General features: G+C 39.5%; 1 protein-coding gene across 1 annotated transcript in view; it reads right to left on the bottom strand.

Annotated features, from left to right (window-relative positions):
* The window catches only part of LOC127964385 (plakophilin-4), a 40145-nt gene that overhangs the window by 4309 nt on the left and 15333 nt on the right, over positions 1–20503 (bottom strand). Inside the window, exons 5-14 of the mRNA XM_052564584.1 lie at positions 15612–15724; positions 14392–14426; positions 12606–12784; positions 10695–11088; positions 7834–8025; positions 5584–5782; positions 5254–5386; positions 2610–2823; positions 2011–2194; positions 95–212 (exon numbers count right to left, since the gene is read on the bottom strand). Coding sequence (XP_052420544.1) covers positions 95–212; positions 2011–2194; positions 2610–2823; positions 5254–5386; positions 5584–5782; positions 7834–8025; positions 10695–11088; positions 12606–12784; positions 14392–14426; positions 15612–15724 — 1761 coding nt within the window. The remainder of the gene's footprint in view (positions 1–94; positions 213–2010; positions 2195–2609; positions 2824–5253; positions 5387–5583; positions 5783–7833; positions 8026–10694; positions 11089–12605; positions 12785–14391; positions 14427–15611; positions 15725–20503) is intronic.

Genomic DNA, 20503 nt, shown 5'->3' with positions numbered 1-20503 from the left:
ATGAGTGTGTGTGTGTGTGTGTGTGTGTGTGTGTGTGTGTGTGTGTGAGTGTGAGTGTGAGTGTGAGTGTGTGTGTGTGTGTGCATGTTCGTACCTTGCTGTCGAAGTCAGAGGTGCTGACACAAGCTTTGATGACGTACAGTAGTGAGTCCACGAGTCCCTCGCAGGAGCGCATGTATTTGCGGGCTTCTTCTCCAGCTGAACTCAGGTTCCTGTGGGCAACAGTCATTCACAAACAGAGTCACAGCTCTGAGTTTATTTAGGAGTAGAATTTGAGGTCATGGAAAAACACTTTAACCTAATTCAAGCAATAAGTTAACAAGTTATATGTTGTAATATAATCACAGTTAAATGGTTTTTTTAGGCATGGTGCACAGTGTAGTGAATGAATTCCCAATGTAGAACAATCCATTATAAAACACTTACTACATACAAATGTGAAAAATGTTCATAGAAAATATGCTTTAAAGGGGGGGTGAAATGCTCGTTTTCACTCAATATCCTGTTACTCTTGAGTACCTATAGAGTAGTACTGCATCCTTCATAACTCCAAAAAGTATTTAGTTTTATTATATTCATAAGAGAAAGATAGTCTGTACCCATTTTTCCTGGAAAAACACGACCGGCTGGAGGCGTGACGTGTGGGCGGAGCTAAAGAATCACGAGCGCCAGTAGGCTTTTGCGTTGAGAGCATGTGGAAGCTGTGACAGCTGTGAATGCTGAAACTGAACGAGAGCAGCAGCAAGGACTCGCTCCGAGCGAGGCTCGAACCCGGGTCTCCGATGGGAGGCGGACGCACTAACAAGGAGGCAGAGATATTTGAAGCAGTTTTACTCACCGCCTGCGGTTCCAACACACGATCGTGGCCCTTTTTCGTAGGGATTGCATCATCCTTAAGAAATAAACGATACGTCCGTCGTCAAACTGGGCCTTGTTTGTAAAACAAGCATCTTCGAAATGCAGGGAACAAACACAAACACTTGCACAACTCCGTTGATGCTCTGTAAAAATAAACTCCATCCATTGGTCCCTTAATGCTGTTTCTCTTTTGGTAATCTGTGCAGGGTTGTCTTGTCCTGGCAACCAAAAACACACTTCTTTTGTGACATTTGGCGACGCTCTGGCTCTGATCAGTGAAGTCTGTTGTGCTCTCAGTGCTCTGCTATACGGGAGCGCGCTCTTCCGGCAGAAGTGCCTCAGGACACATATAAGGAAATTCCGCTCCATCTAACGTCACACAGAGCCATACTCGAAAAAAACTTTCCGAAACTTGTGACAAACCGGAAGGAGTATTTTTGGGAACAGAAATACTCCTTCAAACGTACAACTTAATTTTTGAAACTTTGTCCATGTTTAGCATGGGAATCCAACTCTTTAACAGTGTAAAAAACTCAGTATGCACGAAATAGCATTTCACCCCCCATTTAACATGCTTTAACTTACAGCAAATGTGTAATACTCTTTAAACTACTCTTTAATAGCACAGTCAAAATTAGCACGTTAACGCAGATGATTAATATTTCCAGATTAAAAGCGTTAAAAATATTTAACACAGTTAATGTAGGGGCGGGGCTAGTCTGGCTATAAAATTATTAGTTTCATTAATGTTGCTAGTTTTATTTTGTGAACACATTTTGATTTAGTGTTTAGTTAAAGTTTAGCAGAATTAATGTAGGCATGATTTAGACACAACATTAATGCATGCTGAGATTGATTAAGTGGTAAAAGTATACAAATAAAAGAAGCAGTCAAGCCTTTTTACTAAATAAATAGTGAAAACAATGATTCCCAAAACTATTATTTATTTTTGATAATTATTATTTAATTTTGTAATTGATGTAATTTTGGAACGTGAAAGCCCCTGATCCTCATTGACATGAGGGTTACAGTTCCTGAAACATAATTGTGTGTGTATTCATAAATAAACTGGAAGAATTGGAAAAGATATACGTCTTTTCTCCTTTTTTTTGACTTCCTATGACATGTATTGATATGGACACCTGCGGTTACCTGAGACAGCCGCTGCTGTTGCGCAGCACGACCGAGGAGTGCAGCTTGAGCTTGTGCTCGTGGTGATAGTCAGCGCTGCTCCAGCCCGAGTGAGGGATGATCACAGTGTTGGTCACGCTGCTTAAGGCATCGCGGACGATTGTCATCTTCACTGCGTCACACGAAGACAGGTTCCACAACACACCTACACACAGAAAGCAGTTCACACCAGGATGTTTCTGGACAATCGTACGCAAACCTTAGACAACACTTAGTCAAGAGGGAAAATAAAGCTCTCCGAGCTAACGGGACATTCATACGGTATATTCAAAAGATGTATTTTCTACATCCACTCTTATAACACTGTTTTGTGGAAGATCTGCCGGATCAGACAGTTCACCTGTGATTACAGAGTGCTTGACCTGATCAAGTCTGAATGATCACAACCATTACATCATTTTAACTGTGTCTTCAACAGCCAACAACATTCACTGTCTGAAATCAGTCCCGTTTTTTTTCTATAGATACATTCAGGGAAATGTGTGTATACTGATAGAATGCATACTGTACATAAAAGAGATAAGCTAAACACACGCGTATTTAACACCAGACTGGCTGACCTGTGACCAGCTCTCGTACTTCAGTGTCCACTGTTGTTCTCAGCAGGCGAAGCAGTGCAGGAACTCCACCTGCGTTTCTCACGGCAATCTTGTTGTCATCTGTAGCTCTGCCATAAACGAGGTTCCTCAGGGCTCCGCATGCGTACCGCTGCACCTCCAGAACCTTATGATCCAACAAATCCACCAGGTGTTTTATTCCTCCCAGACGACACACCTTCAAAACACAAGAGATTTTCATGTTGTCCAGGGGTTGCTCAAACAATCTGCATTAAAAGTGAGGGATTTCATTTCTGTTGCTACTTAGTGACACACAGCAGAAATGCAATTGCAATGCAAAGAGGTTTCCCAAACATTTCCTTCTGTCTGCCACTGTTCTGTATTGTGATCCCTTTCATCACTCTATATATATATATATATACACACACACACACACACACAGGTGCTGGTCATATAATTAGAATATCATTAAAAAGTTGATTTCACTAATTCCATTCAAAAAATAAAACTTGTATATTATATTCATTATAATTATTTATTACACACAGACTGATATATTTCAAATGTTTATTTCTTTTAATTTTGATAATTATAACTGACAACTAAGGAAAATCCCAAATTCAGTATCCCTGTAAATTTGAATATAACTTAAGACAAATACAAAAAAAGGATTTTTAGAAATCTTGGCCAACTGAAAAGTATGAAAATGAAAAGTATGAGCATGTACATCACTCAGTACTTAGTTGTGGCTCCTTGTGTCTGAATGACTGCAGCAATGCGGCGTGGCATGGAGTGGATCAGTCTGTGGCACTGCTCAGGTGTTATGAGAGACCAGGTTACTCTGATAGTGTCCTTCAGCTCTTCTGCATTCTTGGCTCTGATATATCACATCTTCCTCTTCACAATACCACACAGATTTTCTATGGGGATAAGGTCAGGGGAGTTTGTTGGCCAATTAAGAACAGGGATACCATGGTCCTTAAACCAGGTACTGGTAGTTTTGGCACTGTGTGCAGGTGTCAAGTCCTGTTGGAAAATGAAATCTGCATCTCCATAAAGTTGGTCAGCAGCAGGAAGCATGAAGTGCACTAAAACTTCCTGGTATAGCGCTGCGTTGACCTTTGACCTCAGAAAACACAGTGGACCAACACCAGCAGATGACATGGCACCCCAAACCATCACTGACTGTGGAAACTTTAGACTGGACCTCAAGCAACGTGGATTGTGTTCCTCTCCTCTCTTCCTCCAGACTCTGGGACCCTGATATCCAAAGGAAATGCTAAATGTACTTTCATCAGAGAACATAACTGTGGATCACTCAGCAGCAGTCCAGTTCTTTCTGAAGCGAGACGCTTCTGACGCTGTCTGTTGTTCAAGAGTGGCTTGACACAAGGAATGCGAAGCTGAAACCCATGTCTTGCAGACGTCTGTGTGTAGTGGTTCTTGAAGCACTGACTCCAGCTGCAGTCCACTCTTTGTGAATGTCCCCCACATTTCTGAATGGGTTTTGTTTCACATTCCTCTCCAGGGTGCGGCTATCTCTATTGCTTGTACACTTTTTTCTACCACATCTTTTCCTTCCCTTCGCCTCTCTATTAATGTGCTTGGACACAGAGCTCTGTGAACAGCCAGCCTCTTATACAATGACCTTTTGTGTCTTGCCCTCCTTGTGCAAGGTGTCAGTGGTCGTCTTTGGGATAACTGTGAAGTCAGCAGTCTTCCTCATGATTGTGTAGTCTACAGAACTAGACTGAGAGATCATTTAAAGGCTTTGCAGGTGTTTAGAGTTAATTAGCTGATTAGAGTGTGGCACCAGGTGTCTTCAATATTAAACCTTTTCACAATATTCTAATTTTCTGAGATACTGAATTTGGGATTTTCCTTAGTTGTCAGTTATAAACATCAAAATTAAAAGAAATTAACATTTTAAATACATCAGTCTGTGTAATGAATGAATATAATATACAAGTTTAACTTTTTGAATGGAATTAGTTAAATAATTCAACTTTTTGATGATATTTTAATTATATGACCTGCACCTGTATATATATATATATATTAATTGAAGAACAGGGTAACATGTTAACAGGTTAACCCCCCCACCACCACTTACCACCTCCACAGAAGAAAATAAAACAGAATTAAATACATAATGAAAAATCAATAATAAAAATAAATAAATCTCAAGTTGTTAATATTACAGTAATGAATTACTTGTCATCAATGTTAACCCATTGGGTTTGTTACATAATGCAGGTCTTTTAATTCAACTATTTATTTTAGTTTGGGAGAAGAGTTAGATCTTTTTCAAAATATGAGATCACCGGAGTCCATATGGAGTAAAGAGAATATTACTTTTGTTCCAATTTTAAAAACATCACATCACTAAGCCAGAGTGAAACTAAAGGGGGCTTCCTTGCTTTCCAATCAAGTAATATTCTTCTCCAAGCCAAAAGACATGCAAAAGCACAATTTTTGACTGTACCTTTTTCAGGTGCTCCAAAAACAGCCATTTCAGAACTAGGCCTAATTTCTTTAATATATACCTCAGAAAGAATTTGAAATATAGTTGTCCAGTAGTTAAGAAGTCCCATTTCTTAATTTAGTAAAAATGTCTCACAGACCTAGACAATGGAACATTGTTTACCTCGGTCTTGACGTGGTTGTCTTTGTAGCACAGGTGTTGCAGGTATGCCGCTGCATTAGCCTGCACAGACGGAAACTGATGCTGTAGCATGTGGATGACCTCCTGTAGGTCTGGGTCACGCCATGCAAACTCTCTACAAAACACACATCAACCCAATGATAACACTCCCATGAAGCTAGCTCATAGATTATAACACATGCACATGCACACACACACGCACACACACACACACACACACACACACACACACACACACACAGCAGTAACAGAGGGTGTTAATGTGAATGCAGAGTAGCAGCTCTGCTAGTAACCATCGTTTATGTCATCTACCTTGGGTCCTTCTGCATGCTATCTATCGAAGGGGAGCGTGTAGCATCATCATCCATGGGCTGGCGTGTGTAGCTGGGATCAGGGGACCAGTAAGGGGTAGATTGGTATGCTTCTGTGTATATGGTGTTTAAAGCATAGTTATTTCTTTGGTACATCATGTTACTGCGCTGACTGGAGCTCCGCTGCAGGTTACTCATACCTGAAACACGGCAACCACAGCACATACAGTATTAATCAGAAGCTTTCATTTTTCTTTCAAAGTGACCCTATAATGTCATGTTTAAGGTTGCTAATATTGTTCTATGAGTCTCCTAAAACAGATTACATGCATGCAAGCTCATAATACAGTTTCCTCAAAAAATAGTTTTAATTTTTAATTTCTAAATGAGTCGTAAACGACTTTTTCCCAAAATTTATTAGCATAAAGCATATTAGCATAAAGCTAAGGGTTTCATTTTTTTGCTCTGCTCTGTTAAGACTTTGTAACATATCCACAATAAAAAACAAAAAACAATGCACATTTGAAATACATGAATTTAGTTACATTATATTAGATGAGTCTTCACAATTATAAACAGAGAAAAAAAAAAGAATCACAACTTCGAACAATTAATAATTTTCTAATTATTAAAAAGTAATTTATTCAAAGTCTAATGATCAAGGCCTTTGGTCATGTGCTAGTTTATAATCTGAGGAACAGGCTAAGCAATAGTCTGTCTAATATCTCTAAAAGTGCATTCGAAGATCCTGTAAAGACGTTGTAACAGACTGCACTTCCACACAGTTTTCTTAATTTCTTTTATTAATGCCACTAAATAATTATTTTGTGGCTTTTCATGGGACTGATAAGCAAAGGTATATTTTGTGAAATTCTATGTGCATTTAAGCATGTTTTAAATGTTCTGTTGCACAATAATTGAAGCTGAGTTTTCATGGAAATAGAGTAGGCCTAATGAAAATGATATATAATTTTTCAGTTATTTAATTTTTTTTTAGGAAGGTTTGCCAAGTGGCTTCAAAAACAAGACACGTTTTTAAATTAATAATTGTAACATTTATTCAAGAATTTCACTATAAACAAGAAAAAACAAAAGGCCTACTGAAGAAATAGTATGTCAGCGCGTGATCTTGGCTTGATTTGAGTATGAGTGCAACATTAAGCCGAGTTGAGACGGGATGAGTTTAGACAGTTTTTGGCTCGCAGACAGGTTTTGAGAAATCACAGGCAAATCGGTGCTCGTTCACGCGAGTGACAATCACGCAGTGTGAATGAGCAAAGACGTGATCTGAGAGAATCACAGACGAGCCACCGACGCCCGTGAGATATTTGGCATGCTAAATATCTGTGTGAAAAGAGTTCTGACCGAAAACTACATCGGCGATGACCGACAGCCAATGAGAGAGCAAGATACAGAGCAGCGGGGAGCTCTGGGAGGAGTTATAGACCACAATATCAGCAAGCATGGCTTCGTTTCAGAAAAAGGTCTCGGTCTCTGATGAGATGGCGTATCACAGCATTGGGCAAAGTGGGATATGGGACATTTATGTCTAAGGTTTGAGAAACCTAGGAGGGGTGCTTGTCTGAAGTTTAAAATGGTTACCCGTAAGCCAATCACATAACGTTTGGCCGCCTCACACTTCTGCTGTAAACACAGGTATGCTGCGAAAACAAAACCATCGAGCGAGTTTCCCTGCCTCTTTAACCTGATCCTGCATGAGAGCAACCAAGGGGGACACAATCACAATTATCGCCCTTTCGGACTTTGGCCTCCCCAGTTTATCGCTGATGATCGGTAACAGTTGATAAATTAAACTTTTCCCAAAACCTGTCGCGGGTAGGGCCACAACATCACCTCCATTCAAAATGTGAAACAAACACTCTGCGAATAGCATCCCGTGTCTCAATGTCTCCCATGTCGTATTCAATTTCCCTAAACTCAGCGCTCTGTGTCTACGTCACGGCTCTCAGCCTGCTCTCTGTTCACTGATTGGCCGGCTGTTTTGGATCTGGAGGAAAACTGGGAGATGGTTTGCTATCTCAGACTGAGCACAGAAGCGAACTGAAATTGAGCGGAAGTGCGAAGTCTGACGTAGTCAGGCTACCTTACATGTGCAATGACAATAAAGTTTAATCTAATCTAATCTAAATATATAAAAATTAATTGCATTAAATGTTATACACAATTGTTTTTAAAATAATAAATGTTTATACAGTTCAAACAAAGCAGCAGCAGAAAGGCGGTTCCATACCGAAAGGCGACCTGTAGAGTGGACTCTGTGGGCTGTGGTTCAGGTCTGCAGCTGTCTGGCTGAGGCTGTGGTACAGGGGTCTCTGAAACGTCCGGTCCTCATAAATAGGTCCTATATAGCGGTCAGGGGAAGCGGCTGACCTCAGATCAGCACCCATCTGACTGTGTTGACTTGTATAAGACGCTCGCACACCTAACGATGACAATACAAACAAATAGTTAGAGAGACCACCACACACATACTCTATTGACAAACACTTAGTAAACTGTATAAACCATTTTATACTTTGTACTGGTCTGCTTATCTCTAATAATTGGAAATGTATTCCTTTACCTTCTCTGGGCATTAACAGCCCCTTTTAATCACATTCAGTTACGGTTACCTACCCTCTTCAAATCTATTTTGTAGTTATTTATCGACCCCCAGGACTACTAGGTAACTTTTTTTGATGAAATAGATGTGTTGCTCTCAACCTTTTCTGAGGATGGTACTCTAGTTATGCTTGGAGACTTCAACATCCACCCAGATAAACCTCAATCTGCAGACTTCCAGACTCTGCTTGCCTCTTTTGATCTCAACCGAGTGTCAACTACTGCTACTCACAAATCAGGCAACCAACTGGACTTTATTTATACATGACACTGCTCCACTGATCATGTACTGGTGAAATTGGTTGGTTAATAATACCAATTGGTAAATGTACTGGTTAATACAATTAAAAACATAAGTGCACAGTTTTCCACACCACAATCAGTCAAGCTCATATCACCAGCAAACTTACACTCATTTACATCCTTCTCTTCACTCTCTCAAAACTCATCCTTTCTAATCATCCTTCTACTTGTCTACTTGATCCTATTCCATCTCATCTCCTTCAAGCCATTTCTCCTGAAGTTATACCTGCACTCACTCACATCATCAACACTTCCCTCCACACTGGTGTTTTCCCCTCATCATTTAGACAGGCTCATATAACCCCAATATTTAAGAAACTCACCCTCAACCCATCTCTTTTAGAGAACTACAGACCAGTTTCTCTTCTTCCTTTCATTGCAAAAACACTTGAAGGAGCTGTGTTCAACCAAGTCTCTACATTTCTCACACACAACAATCTCCTTGACAGCAACCAATCTGGCTTCAGAAGACATTCAGCTGAGACGGCCTTGCTCTCAGTTGTTGAAGCTCTAAGACTGGCAAGAGCAGAATCCAAATCTTCAAGTACTTATCCTGCTTGATCTGTTCGCTGCTTTTGATACGGTTAACCACCAGATCATCCTATCAACCCTACTGGCAAAGAGCATCTCAGGAACCACACTTCAATGGTTTGAGTCTTACTCATAAGTGCCATCACATACATGATGAAGCTCATGTGTGTTTGCAGTACAAAAGCCACAAACGGTTAAGACAGCTGACTGTGTGACTCTGTCTCTCTCTCTCACTCTCTCACACACACACACACATACACACACACACACACACACACACACACACACACACTCTGCATTTGAACATTCAATAGCAAATACTTAAACTAATTACAAAACATACTTCCTGTAGCTGATTCAGCGCCAGATTGTCATAGCAAAGTCAGAATGACCTCTTCTCCTAGATTTACGAAACCAAAAAATGCGTTGCTGTTCTGTTGTAAGTAATCTTAAAGATTCAAAACATCCTGATTGGCTAGTTAATGCTAGTTTGGTTGAGAGTGAAAGCTGCTCCTCTCATTTCATTGGTAGACAAATTCTTGGACTGAAAAATGATAATCAGCAAAAAAAAAATTAAAATTGAGGATTATTTTATTAACCAAATGCTGCATGCTGGAAATCCGGCACAGTCGGAGAACTTTAAAAAAAAAAAAAAAAAAAACACTAGCTATGTGTACTGCGTTAAGCTAATCTAGAGACGCTGCTTTGAAAAAAAGTATCTGCTAAATTTATAAATGTAAATGTAAATTCAAGTCTGATTCCTGTACACAAAGAAAATCATCATTTCAAAATAGAAGATAAATATACTGTAAGTACACACAGTATTATACATTATATTTAACATTAGATAACTAACAAATTTGAATAAATAACAATCATCAGATTTTGGGAGATCCCAAATATTGCTTTAAAGGCACAATATGTAAGATATTTTTTATGAAAATATCCAAAAACAACTAGAACGGTGTCATACAGTATATTTTGCGGACTTGTGTACTTACATTATCCCAAATGTTTCGAAGAATGTTTAAATCCAGAGATATAAGCAATTTAAACTAGTGACACGGAAAACATATGGAAACACCAAAGATGCTTTAATATGTTGTGCGTTTTAATAGACTGGTGATGACTGCACAGAGTAATATTATAAAAGAACATTCAAATGTATGTAGTATGAAAAAACAGCGCTGCTTTACACCACATACGCACAACTGGAAGCAGAGGAAGTGGTTCACTGTGGCATAATAAAAGCTCACCCTGCTTCATTCTACTACGTTAATAAACCATTAGCTCATCCATGAACATGATTTCTGCCCAGGTCATGTCGGGGATGAAGACCATTAGATCATTTGTAAACAACTAGATCACATTTAATTTCCCTTTGTTAACAACTTGTTAACCATCTGACCCTTGCACAGTGTTTAAACCAATAGCAAAAATGTTGTTAAATCAAGCGTTCTGCGTTAGTTCAGGCAGGCCTCGTAGTCAAGCTCTGCTATCAGCTGACTGTAATATAACATATTAAGACCTGTACTTTCTCTGTGTTAGCCACATGGACAGGAAAGAGTCCCAGGGAATTCATGATCGTTCACACTTGAGGGTTCAATAAAGAAGTGAGGAAGGAATAGGAGCTCAAAGCCTTCGCTGTTTTCTTACCTGTGAAGTTGTCTGGTCGCGGGTCTATCCGCTCGTAGATCTCATAGCTGTGTGTAATGTATGGATTAGATACGTCATGCAGAAACGTCCTTGACATCATCGACCCATAATGCTGTGGTACTGCGTGCTGGTCTTCTCTCACAGAGCCCACCGCTCCAGAATAGGGTGAGGTGGTGCAGCTGGAGCGGGAGGAAGGAGAGGCCTTCTGTGTGGCGCTTGTGAAAAGAGCTTTAGGTTCAGTCGTAATCGGCGACCCATAGGAGCTTCCAGTGGTCCGAAGAGACCCTCGAGACGGAGAGACGCTGCTTCTGTACAGCGGCTGAACACGAGCGGGCATTGAACCAACACGGCGCATAGCACGACCTGGTTTAGTCCCGTCCATCATTCCCGACCCCTACGAGAGGACGCAAACATCTTTACAGCATCTACATATAGACAACTCTTTATACTTGACTCAGCAGATATACTGTTCTGTCCTGCTATTGGATTTTTTATTGGTGTAATTTAGACTTTTTATTCCAAATCAAATCTCAGGTTTTAGTCCTTCAGGTACTGATTTATCAGTTTGCTTGTTATAAAGTGTTTCTCGTGTTCCCTGCTGTCTATTTTAGAATTGTCTATTGTTATTTTGTAAAGGTTTGACACTCTACTGCTTCGGCTTTGTTTTTATATCTCATAAGTGTTTCTTCTTCTATGGGATCGATCCGGACAGAAAGAATTATAGTTACATAGAAGGTGCCAAAACCTGAACACTAGAGGTGCTCCCATCACGATCGGATGATGGTTAATGCGCATCTCGTCAGTAAAGCCGGTTCTCTAATCAGCGGTTAATTCCCTCAGGTGCGTGATTTCACATAGAGCAGCTGTTACTACACAGAGCCGTTGTTAATAGAGAAGATGCGCAAATCCACGTTCATTTTCAGCGTTTATTTGTGCGTCTTCTCAGTTAACAACGATGCAACACTTTTGTTTTTGCCCCATTTTTCATGAGCTGAACTCAAAGATCTAAGACTTTTTTTATTTACACAAAAAGCCTGTTTCTCTCAAATATTGTTCACAAATCTGTCTAAATCTGTGTTAGTGAGCAATTCTCCTTTGCCGAGATGATCCATCCACCTCACAGGTGTGACATATCAAGATGCACAGGTGTGTCTTAGGCTGGCCACAATAAAAGACCACTCTAAAATGTGCAGTTTTACTGTATTGGGGGGTCCTGGGGGTCTTGTGTGACCACCGTTGCCTCACACAGTGCAACACATCTCCTTCATATAGGTTGTTGAATGTGGTCTGTGGGATGTTGGTCCACTCCTCTTCAATGGCTGTGTGAAGCTGCTGGATATTGGCAGGAACTGGAACATGGTGTTGTATACACTGATCCAGGGCATCCCAAACATGCTCAATGGGTGACGTGTAAGGTGACATGGGCCCGTGCATTATCATGCTGCAACATGAGGTGATGGTCATGGATGAATGGCACAACAATGGGCCTCAGAATCTCGTCACTGTATCTCTGTGCATTCAAGATGACATCAATAAAATGCACCTGTGTTTGTTGTCCATAACATACACCTGCCCACGCCATAACCCCACCACCACCATGGGCCACACGATCCACAACGCTGACATCAGCAAACCGCTCACCACACAACCCTATACACACTGTCTGCCATCTGCCCTGAACAGTGAAAACCTCATTCATCTGTGAAGAGGACACAACTTGCGACATCTGTGGCATTGTGCGGTGTGATAAAACTGCACATTTGAGAGTGTTTTTTTTATTGTGGCCAGCCTAAGGCACACCTGTGCAACCGCTTCAGGAGAGAGGTTTCCTTTTCTTCTTTTACTTTAGATATTCTTGTGAAACATGACCCTCACATGAAGCTATGAAGCAGTGAGAGGTGTGAGCTGTACCTGTAGCTCCTGTGTTCGGGGGTGTCCTGCAGCCTGGCCCTCGGCCCTGGAGCCCCTCTGCAGCGTGGAGCTTCCTCCTGAAGCAGGAAGTGAGGTCTGAAGTCTCTGAGCCGGACCGCTGTAGTAGCTGACCGCATCCTGATAACCACTATCAGAGTAAGAGTTCATCTGGGTAGACCCTGGACCCACAGTAACGTGCAGGATTCAGAAACATGACTTGTAGGGAGCCTTTACACTAGAGCAGTGGTTCCCAACCTTTTTCAGCTCGCGCCCCACACAACCAAACACATATGTTTGCACGGCCCACTGCAATAAAATTAACTGAGGCTATTGTTGGGTTAATAACTTAGTACTCAGAAGCTAGATTGTTAACTGTCTTTATTGAATTGGCAATGAACAGAAAATAACTCGGGATGGCACCGCTTGGCACAACTGCATATGCAGCAAAAACATCTAACATAAATTGGAGGTTTATTGTTAAACCAATCAGCGAGCTTGAATAGTGGAAATATTTATTTTTTGTTATTTAATTAATTAATTAATTAATTAATGTCCTAACTTGTGGAGGTAAACTGGTATTGATGGCATATAATTTGTCTGCTTGCTATATAGAATTGCCTTTGGAAAGCAGCTTGTATTTAGGCTTCTCATGCACTTAATTATATATATATATATATGTATTGAAATACAAATTGCAAAGGTAAATATTTGCCCCTAGTGCTCAGGGTGGTATTCATGTAGATGTCGACTTGAGTAAAGAAGCCATAATGATAGACAGTGAGTAAAGAGGCATTTGTTCAGTTCCAGTACAGGTGCATCTCAAAAAATGTGAATATTATGGAAAAGTTCTTTATTTTTTGTTAATTGAATTCAAAAAAGCAAACCTTTTTATATTATGGATTCATTGCACACAACCTGAGATATTTCAGGAGTTTTTTGTTTTAATTCTGATGGTTACTATGAGTTACAGCTCAGGAAAATAAAAAAATTCAGTATCTCAAAAGCGTTGAATATTTTCTCAAATCAGAAATGTGGAGATCTCTGAAGCAGGTGTAATGATGCACTCAACACTGGGATGGAGCTCCTCTTGTATGAATGACTGCTTCAGTGATCAGTCTGAGACACTGCTGAGGAGTTACTGAAGCTCAGGCTGCTTTGATAGAGCCTTCAGCTCCTCTTCACAATACTCCACAGATACTCGGTGAGGTTCAGGCCAATCAAGCACAGTAATGGTTTGGTTGTATGAGTGTGACGGCTGTAGCTCTTTTCCTGAAGACTCCAGCTTCAGTTTTATTCAGATACAGCACTCTGTGAACAGCAGCTCTTTCAGCGATGACCTTCTTTGCATGTTCTGAACTAGCCCAGGAGGCTCCCAGTATTTATACTCAACATTAATCAAACTGATCAACCACGAAATGGAATATCCTAATTTTTTGAGATGATGTATTTTACATTTTCCTAAGCTGTAAATCATAACCATCAGAATTAGATTGAAATATTTCAGTTGGTGTTCAATGAATCTAGAATATAAGAAAGCTTCTCTTCTAATTCTTCTGATGTTGTGAGATGCCCCTGTATGATGATGTTTTCAGGGCAATCATCTTCATCACATGGGGTTTGGTTTATTTCAGGGAGGGACACTCACGATTAGTCAATGACTCTCAACCAAGCCTGCTGTATAAACAGAACTGTACTGCTCCACTCTTTACTGAGGTATGAAAGAGATTCATTAATGATTCAAATCACATTGGGTAAAACTGGGTTCATTCACTCGTTCATCCCATACCTGCAGATCTCCAGGGAAGAGACGTCTCAGAGGAACTACAGAAAATAAAGAAACAAACGTAAAATAAGTTTATTCATGTCTCTGTCACATAAAATCACTGCTAAAAGTGTGGAATGAGAGGTGAGAGCCAAGCCGAAGGATAATAACAAAATCTGCAATAGCAAAAGCTTTCACGTGACTTCTTGATGTGGTTTACAAAACTTTCATAGAACCACAAGGACGAGTAACTGATGAAATTCAAGACATTATCAATAAGTGAGCAGTATATTTAAACCTACCGCTCTAAAATTGAGCAGGAGAGAGAGACACCTCACCAAAACACAAGGAGCAGTGCTGGCCAAAAGTATTAACACCCCCACGGTTAGGTTCGCTCTAGGCCTGTGTTTAATACACTGTGTGTGTGTGTGTGTGTGTGTGTGTGTGTGTGTGTGTGTGTGTGACCATGGAGCACAAAACCAGTCAAAAGAGTAAATTTCTTGAAATTGATATTGATACATCACATGAAAGCTGAATAAATCATCTTTTCATTGATGTATGGTTTAATAATATTGGATGATATTTGGCTGAGATACAACTATTTGAAAATCTGGAATCTAGGGTCAAAATGTTTTTAGATCATCTTTAAAACTGTCTAAATGAAGATCTTAGCAATGCATATTACTAATGGGAAATGAAGTTTAGATATAATTATGGTAGGAAATGGAACATGATCTTTTCTGAATATCCTAATGATTTTTGTCATAAAAGAAAAATCTATAATTTTGACCCATACAATGTTTCCTCACACAAGCAATCATGCCTGATATCAAAACAAGAGAGGACTATTCCCCAATCTAGAAACCACACACACTCACACACACACACACACACACACACACACACACACTCGGTCTTGGAAAATACTGCTGTTATCTCCAAAAACTGGGAAGATTGGAGTCTAGTGATAACCAGTGGATATTCTGCTCAAAGAAAAACTAAGCACTACAACAGTTATTTTCATCTATTTTGAGTATTTTAGGCATTTTAATGAAATTTATTTTACTATATAAAGATGTATTAAAGACGTTTATGTTCTTCTTTTGGCAGGATGATTATGTATTTGAAATGGAAAGCTGGTGGAAAGTTGGTCTACAATGTTAATCTTTACTTCTGTCTCTCTCCCTCTACTTTTTCAGGATATGAGGAAAGAAAAGCAGAAGAGAGTGATGTGATGTGTGTACCCTCCACTAGCCGCTCCGGGTGAATCTGAACTCAGTCGGCATCGCTCCAGCTGATTGGCCACAATCTGTCGCTCCACCTCCAACTCCCGAGTCAAGCGCTCAAACTGCAGCTCCTGAACACACACACACACACACACACTGATGAACAACAGCAGCATGATGGAGCCAGCGGTAAACACACACACTGCACATTAGTTCAGAGGTCATGACCTGCTCTACAGGATCTCCACACAGCGCAGACACATCACTGTCCAGTATTACGGATAATAAACACATTACACATTAGCCACATTACACTCTCCACTCCACTAGCTTTCATTTACGTCAATGTGGGAGAACAGAAACACAGGCAATGTGGCAAAAACAATCACAATGTGTGTCACAGAATCAGGATCACAATCAACAACTTTATCATGATTCTTTTTCTATGACAAAACAGAACAGTACCAAAAGATTAAAGAAGAAATAATAAGAGACTATTAGACGACATGACTAAAAACTTAAAATCTTTCATGATATTTATCATTTTCATTATATCATAATACGATTATTTTTATTTTCCTTATTTTCCTATGGGGGTCACATTCAGCACCAAAAGTGACTGAAGCCATGAAATGTTTTTTTTTTTCCCACATAAATCAATCTTATATATGTTTTATATATATTTTCAATATTTATTATTATTATTATTATTATTAAGAATTTTGGGGGGATTTTATAGTACTACATAACATTTATACAATTTGTGTGAGATATTTTTTCCAATAATTTTGTTTCATATTTTATTGTATTTCCCATTGATTTACTATGTATGAATCAGATGCCCATTTTCCACAAGTTGATATGATTCATTAGGGTCTTCATGAAAAGTTTGCAACATATTTAACACGATCCCTAACAAGAACCAAAACAGACCGCACATTACTGAGAATATATGTCTGACTGAAGAACAGAAACATGCTTTTATACGTGACTAGTCCACTCCAACGCTAAACATTTCCCCAAAAGGCCCACAGTGTCAAGAACTAGTAATCAAACTATTCATTAGCCCCAAGAAAAGATTTTAAAGCTGACCAGTCATTAGAAAAGTTTGCAGGATAAAGAGTACAAGATCACAGCAGAAACCTAAAAAGAGTCTATGTCCACCTCATTATTCTCCTCTCCTGGGCAGTGAAGACCACCACCACCACCATGATCTTTAATTTCTCCTTCGATAATGAACATGATATTGCGTAGCTTGTCAGTGATCTACGGCTCTGTCTATTAAATGACGCTCCATTTGAAAGCAGGTGAACCAGATTTACTGACTAGATGCGCGTGATCATATCATTAGATCAATCGCCCAGCCCTACGGTACAGCTCCTTCTAGTTTAATCGACATTAAATGAGTCGTTGCACACATCCCTAGACACTATCTTTCAGGACTCCCCCGGGGAAAGAACCTCCCTTCCTCAATCCACTGCTACCAATGTACGCTCAGGTCGCTGGATGAACGGGGTCTTGCTGCTCCTTCACAACGAGGCAAAAAGTCAATCTGCAAAACCCTCTCTTATCCTCAACTCATGGGATAGCACAATCTCTACAGGGTGTGCACTTCAGAATCACAGTGGAAGAAGTAGTTCCTCCAGGTACTTTTTGGTTATGTGTTTACGAATACTATGAATTCAGACATACTACTTTTCATATACTGTTCGTATAGGGAATAAAGTCGGGAATCAGACCTATGCAGATGCAGAGAGATTAATTAGAGTCTATAATAAATATATAACCCATTAGTCTGGGTTTTTATGTAACAATTATTCATCAATATATCAAAATGACACAGGTAGCACAAGAGGATGCCTTTTATTTTAGAGATAATCACCTCGTTGTAAAGTATACTGTACAACTTATTTTGGTGTAAGAAATTATCGATACACTTGAGTATCGCGATATTTTGTTTGGCAATACTGTATCGATTCTAAAAAACGTAATATATTTTACAATAATAATAAATAAATAATACAAGATTCATGGCAGTTGTTTCGTTTTGAGTTTATTTCACAACTGTTACATGGCAGTCTTCACCTCTGAACAAATCCTGAGTGACAGGAAATGCTAGTATTACTATTAGAGCACGCCACTAATGTTAGCGTTAATGTAGTTCGCTGCTAATAATGGAGGGTGAAATAACTGTCCCAGTTCATGTGTCGGTGTACAAAACTGAAGAGACATTTAGTCTTTTTTGGTAACGTCCACCGTGGGATTGTTGCGCTAGCGCAGCCTCGGTTCCGTCGCTTGCCGTGACCCGTGTGAAGAGACTCGCGGGGCACAGCTATAGGCGGGGGGGTCACCCTGCGGCTGCAGCGGTCTCTCAATTTGGGGGTGTTTTATGCAGTTGGTGCGGTGCTCGTGTTGCCGTTTTCAACAGCGGTAAACTTAATTTGATGTTTTACATTCATTAGACATTCGTGTTTGTTTTGAGCACAAACTAAGATAGATAGTCATAAATCTATGCCCTTTACGTTGCAAAAGGCTTAATTTCTAGGGGGTAAAAGGTTAAAAAAAAATGTTACCCATTTAAATTAAACAATTTAACTATGTGACATTTTAATATAAAGCCAATACTAAAATGTTCAGAAAAATATCCCTGTTATTGCACAAAGTTTTCTGAATTACCGTTTCATGTGTTTTATAATAATTTTGAAACTTTTAATGTATGCAATAATATAAATTCATTAAATGACAACACCATTTGATCTAAAGGTATCAAACCCACTGTAAAAAACAATAAAGGCATAATCTGAATATTATTCAGTATAATGCAAAAAGCTTAGTTTTTCAGATTATGCCTTTATTGTTTTTATAGTGTTTTATTTTATTAAAAAATCCTGCAAGCACTTTAATTTATCCCCCTTTACTCGTACTGCACCAACAGTGGTTCAATAACGTTGAATGTTACAGACACTGATTATTACAAATGCAGGTCCCACTGTGTTCTGGTTAAACAATTTTTATTTATTGCTAAGGTTTGCATATGGTGGTGTTCTGACAGCTTTCCTTACAATATATACTATTCCTAAAATAAGAAATATCCCAATTGCCTTGCTTACAGTATCGCAGTGTATCGCAACATATCGTATTGCAACCCATGTATCGTGATACGTATCGTATCGCCAGATTCTTGGCAATAAACAGCCCTACAACTCATATACTGCACATATGCACGTGTCTACCGCAGGTGACCCACTCAACGCCAGCAAACACACACCAACACTAATAAAACAACGGACCTCACACAATAACCATTACTATAACACTCATTTAAATCAAATAGCAATATATCACATTCTGCAACACCGCTGATTTAGGTAAAACAAATCTACTCCACAAACCTCAGGGCAAAAGCATTAGGAAACATGAGAAGAAAAGCAAGAAAACCCAGTAAAGAGCACCAACAGACTGACGGTGACATCACTGATCCCATCCTTCAGCCATCTGTACAGTCCCAGGAGAAGCTGTTCCTCTCGCTCTCGCTCTCGCTCCTTCACTGGTGTAACGGCTGGACGGCCCTCAACCGTATAGACTCAATCTAACAAGCTTCTCTTGTTCTCTCCTCTCCTTCACTTTTACTTTGAGCGAGTTCTTCAACAAAATGAGTGCAAGTTTCCAGGAAATCCCTTTAAAGGAAGAGGAAATGACACAGGCCAGGTATTCTCCAATAGAGATTTATTTCCTGTTGACACTAGTCAACAATAGCATTTGGCATCGTGCCATAAAGAGAGTGACCTTTCTCTCAGCTTTTAAAATCCGGTATAAAATAACAACTGCTTATCTTGTTCTATGTTTCATAGTAATATTCTTACTTGGGATGTGATTAACCCTGGATAGTCAGGTTTTGTCATTTCACACTGTACACCGTGAACCCAGGTTAACTTTTTTAAGTATTGTTATTATTGGGGACAAGCCTCTAATGTGTCTTCTCTTCTTCTTTGTCATTCTCTTGAACCGCTTGCAGGAAAGTGATGCAATTGTACCCAGAGATAGAGGACAGTGTCAATATTAAACAGACTAACTCACTCTCCACCATCAGGCCAAACTGAAACCGTTCTGTTTTTGTTACGCACCCGCTGGGAAAAAGAAATTCTTATCTTAAAAAGCTGATAAAAACATCACAAGTAATCCACAAATAATAATAATAATAATAATAATAATAAAGGACAAAGCTGTGTGATTGCAATAAGTGTAACTTCAAGATGTTTTAACTTCAAACTGTTGCTTCATGCCTAAAAAAAAGTCCATAATTCATAATAATGCTTGCTTCGGTGAAAAAGCCCCGTTGTTTTCTCACATCAGAATCTACAGAGATATCTGTTTAGAAAAGTTTTAGTCATTTAGCAGACGCTGTAATCTAAAGTGACTTACAAATGAAAGCAATCAAAATCAACGAAAGGGCAATGATGTACAGACGGTTTCATCGGGCGCACGCGCCTGGCTCTAAGGTAACCTCCGGTCTGTGTTGTGTATATCGTCTGGCTGCGATGTCTTCTACAAACACAGTTAAACTCAAGGTGGTGAGTAGACTGAAGTTGGGCTCAGGTGCTTGTGATGTGGGATGTGTTTCCCATACATTTATTTATCTTTGGAGGCTCGCCACGATTTTAAAACTAAACCATTATCCAAAAGGCTTTGTTGAATAAACATGAGCACGTACTGCACGTTTAATAATAATAATAATTCCTTACATTTATATGCTTAAATATGAAAGCGAGGCACAGGTGTTTTTATATCACTGTATTTCTGAAGGAAGACTTGTATGTCATATGCCTGATAACGCAGTGTTTGTGAGCGTAGCTCTGCTTCGTTTACTCTGTTTCTCGCGCTTAATGCATTTCCTGCTCGGAAATAATTAA

Source organism: Carassius gibelio, chromosome B9 (genome assembly GCF_023724105.1).
Source record: "Carassius gibelio isolate Cgi1373 ecotype wild population from Czech Republic chromosome B9, carGib1.2-hapl.c, whole genome shotgun sequence".
Lineage (NCBI taxonomy): Eukaryota > Metazoa > Chordata > Actinopteri > Cypriniformes > Cyprinidae > Carassius > Carassius gibelio.
This window is presented reverse-complemented; position numbering and strand designations above follow the sequence as displayed.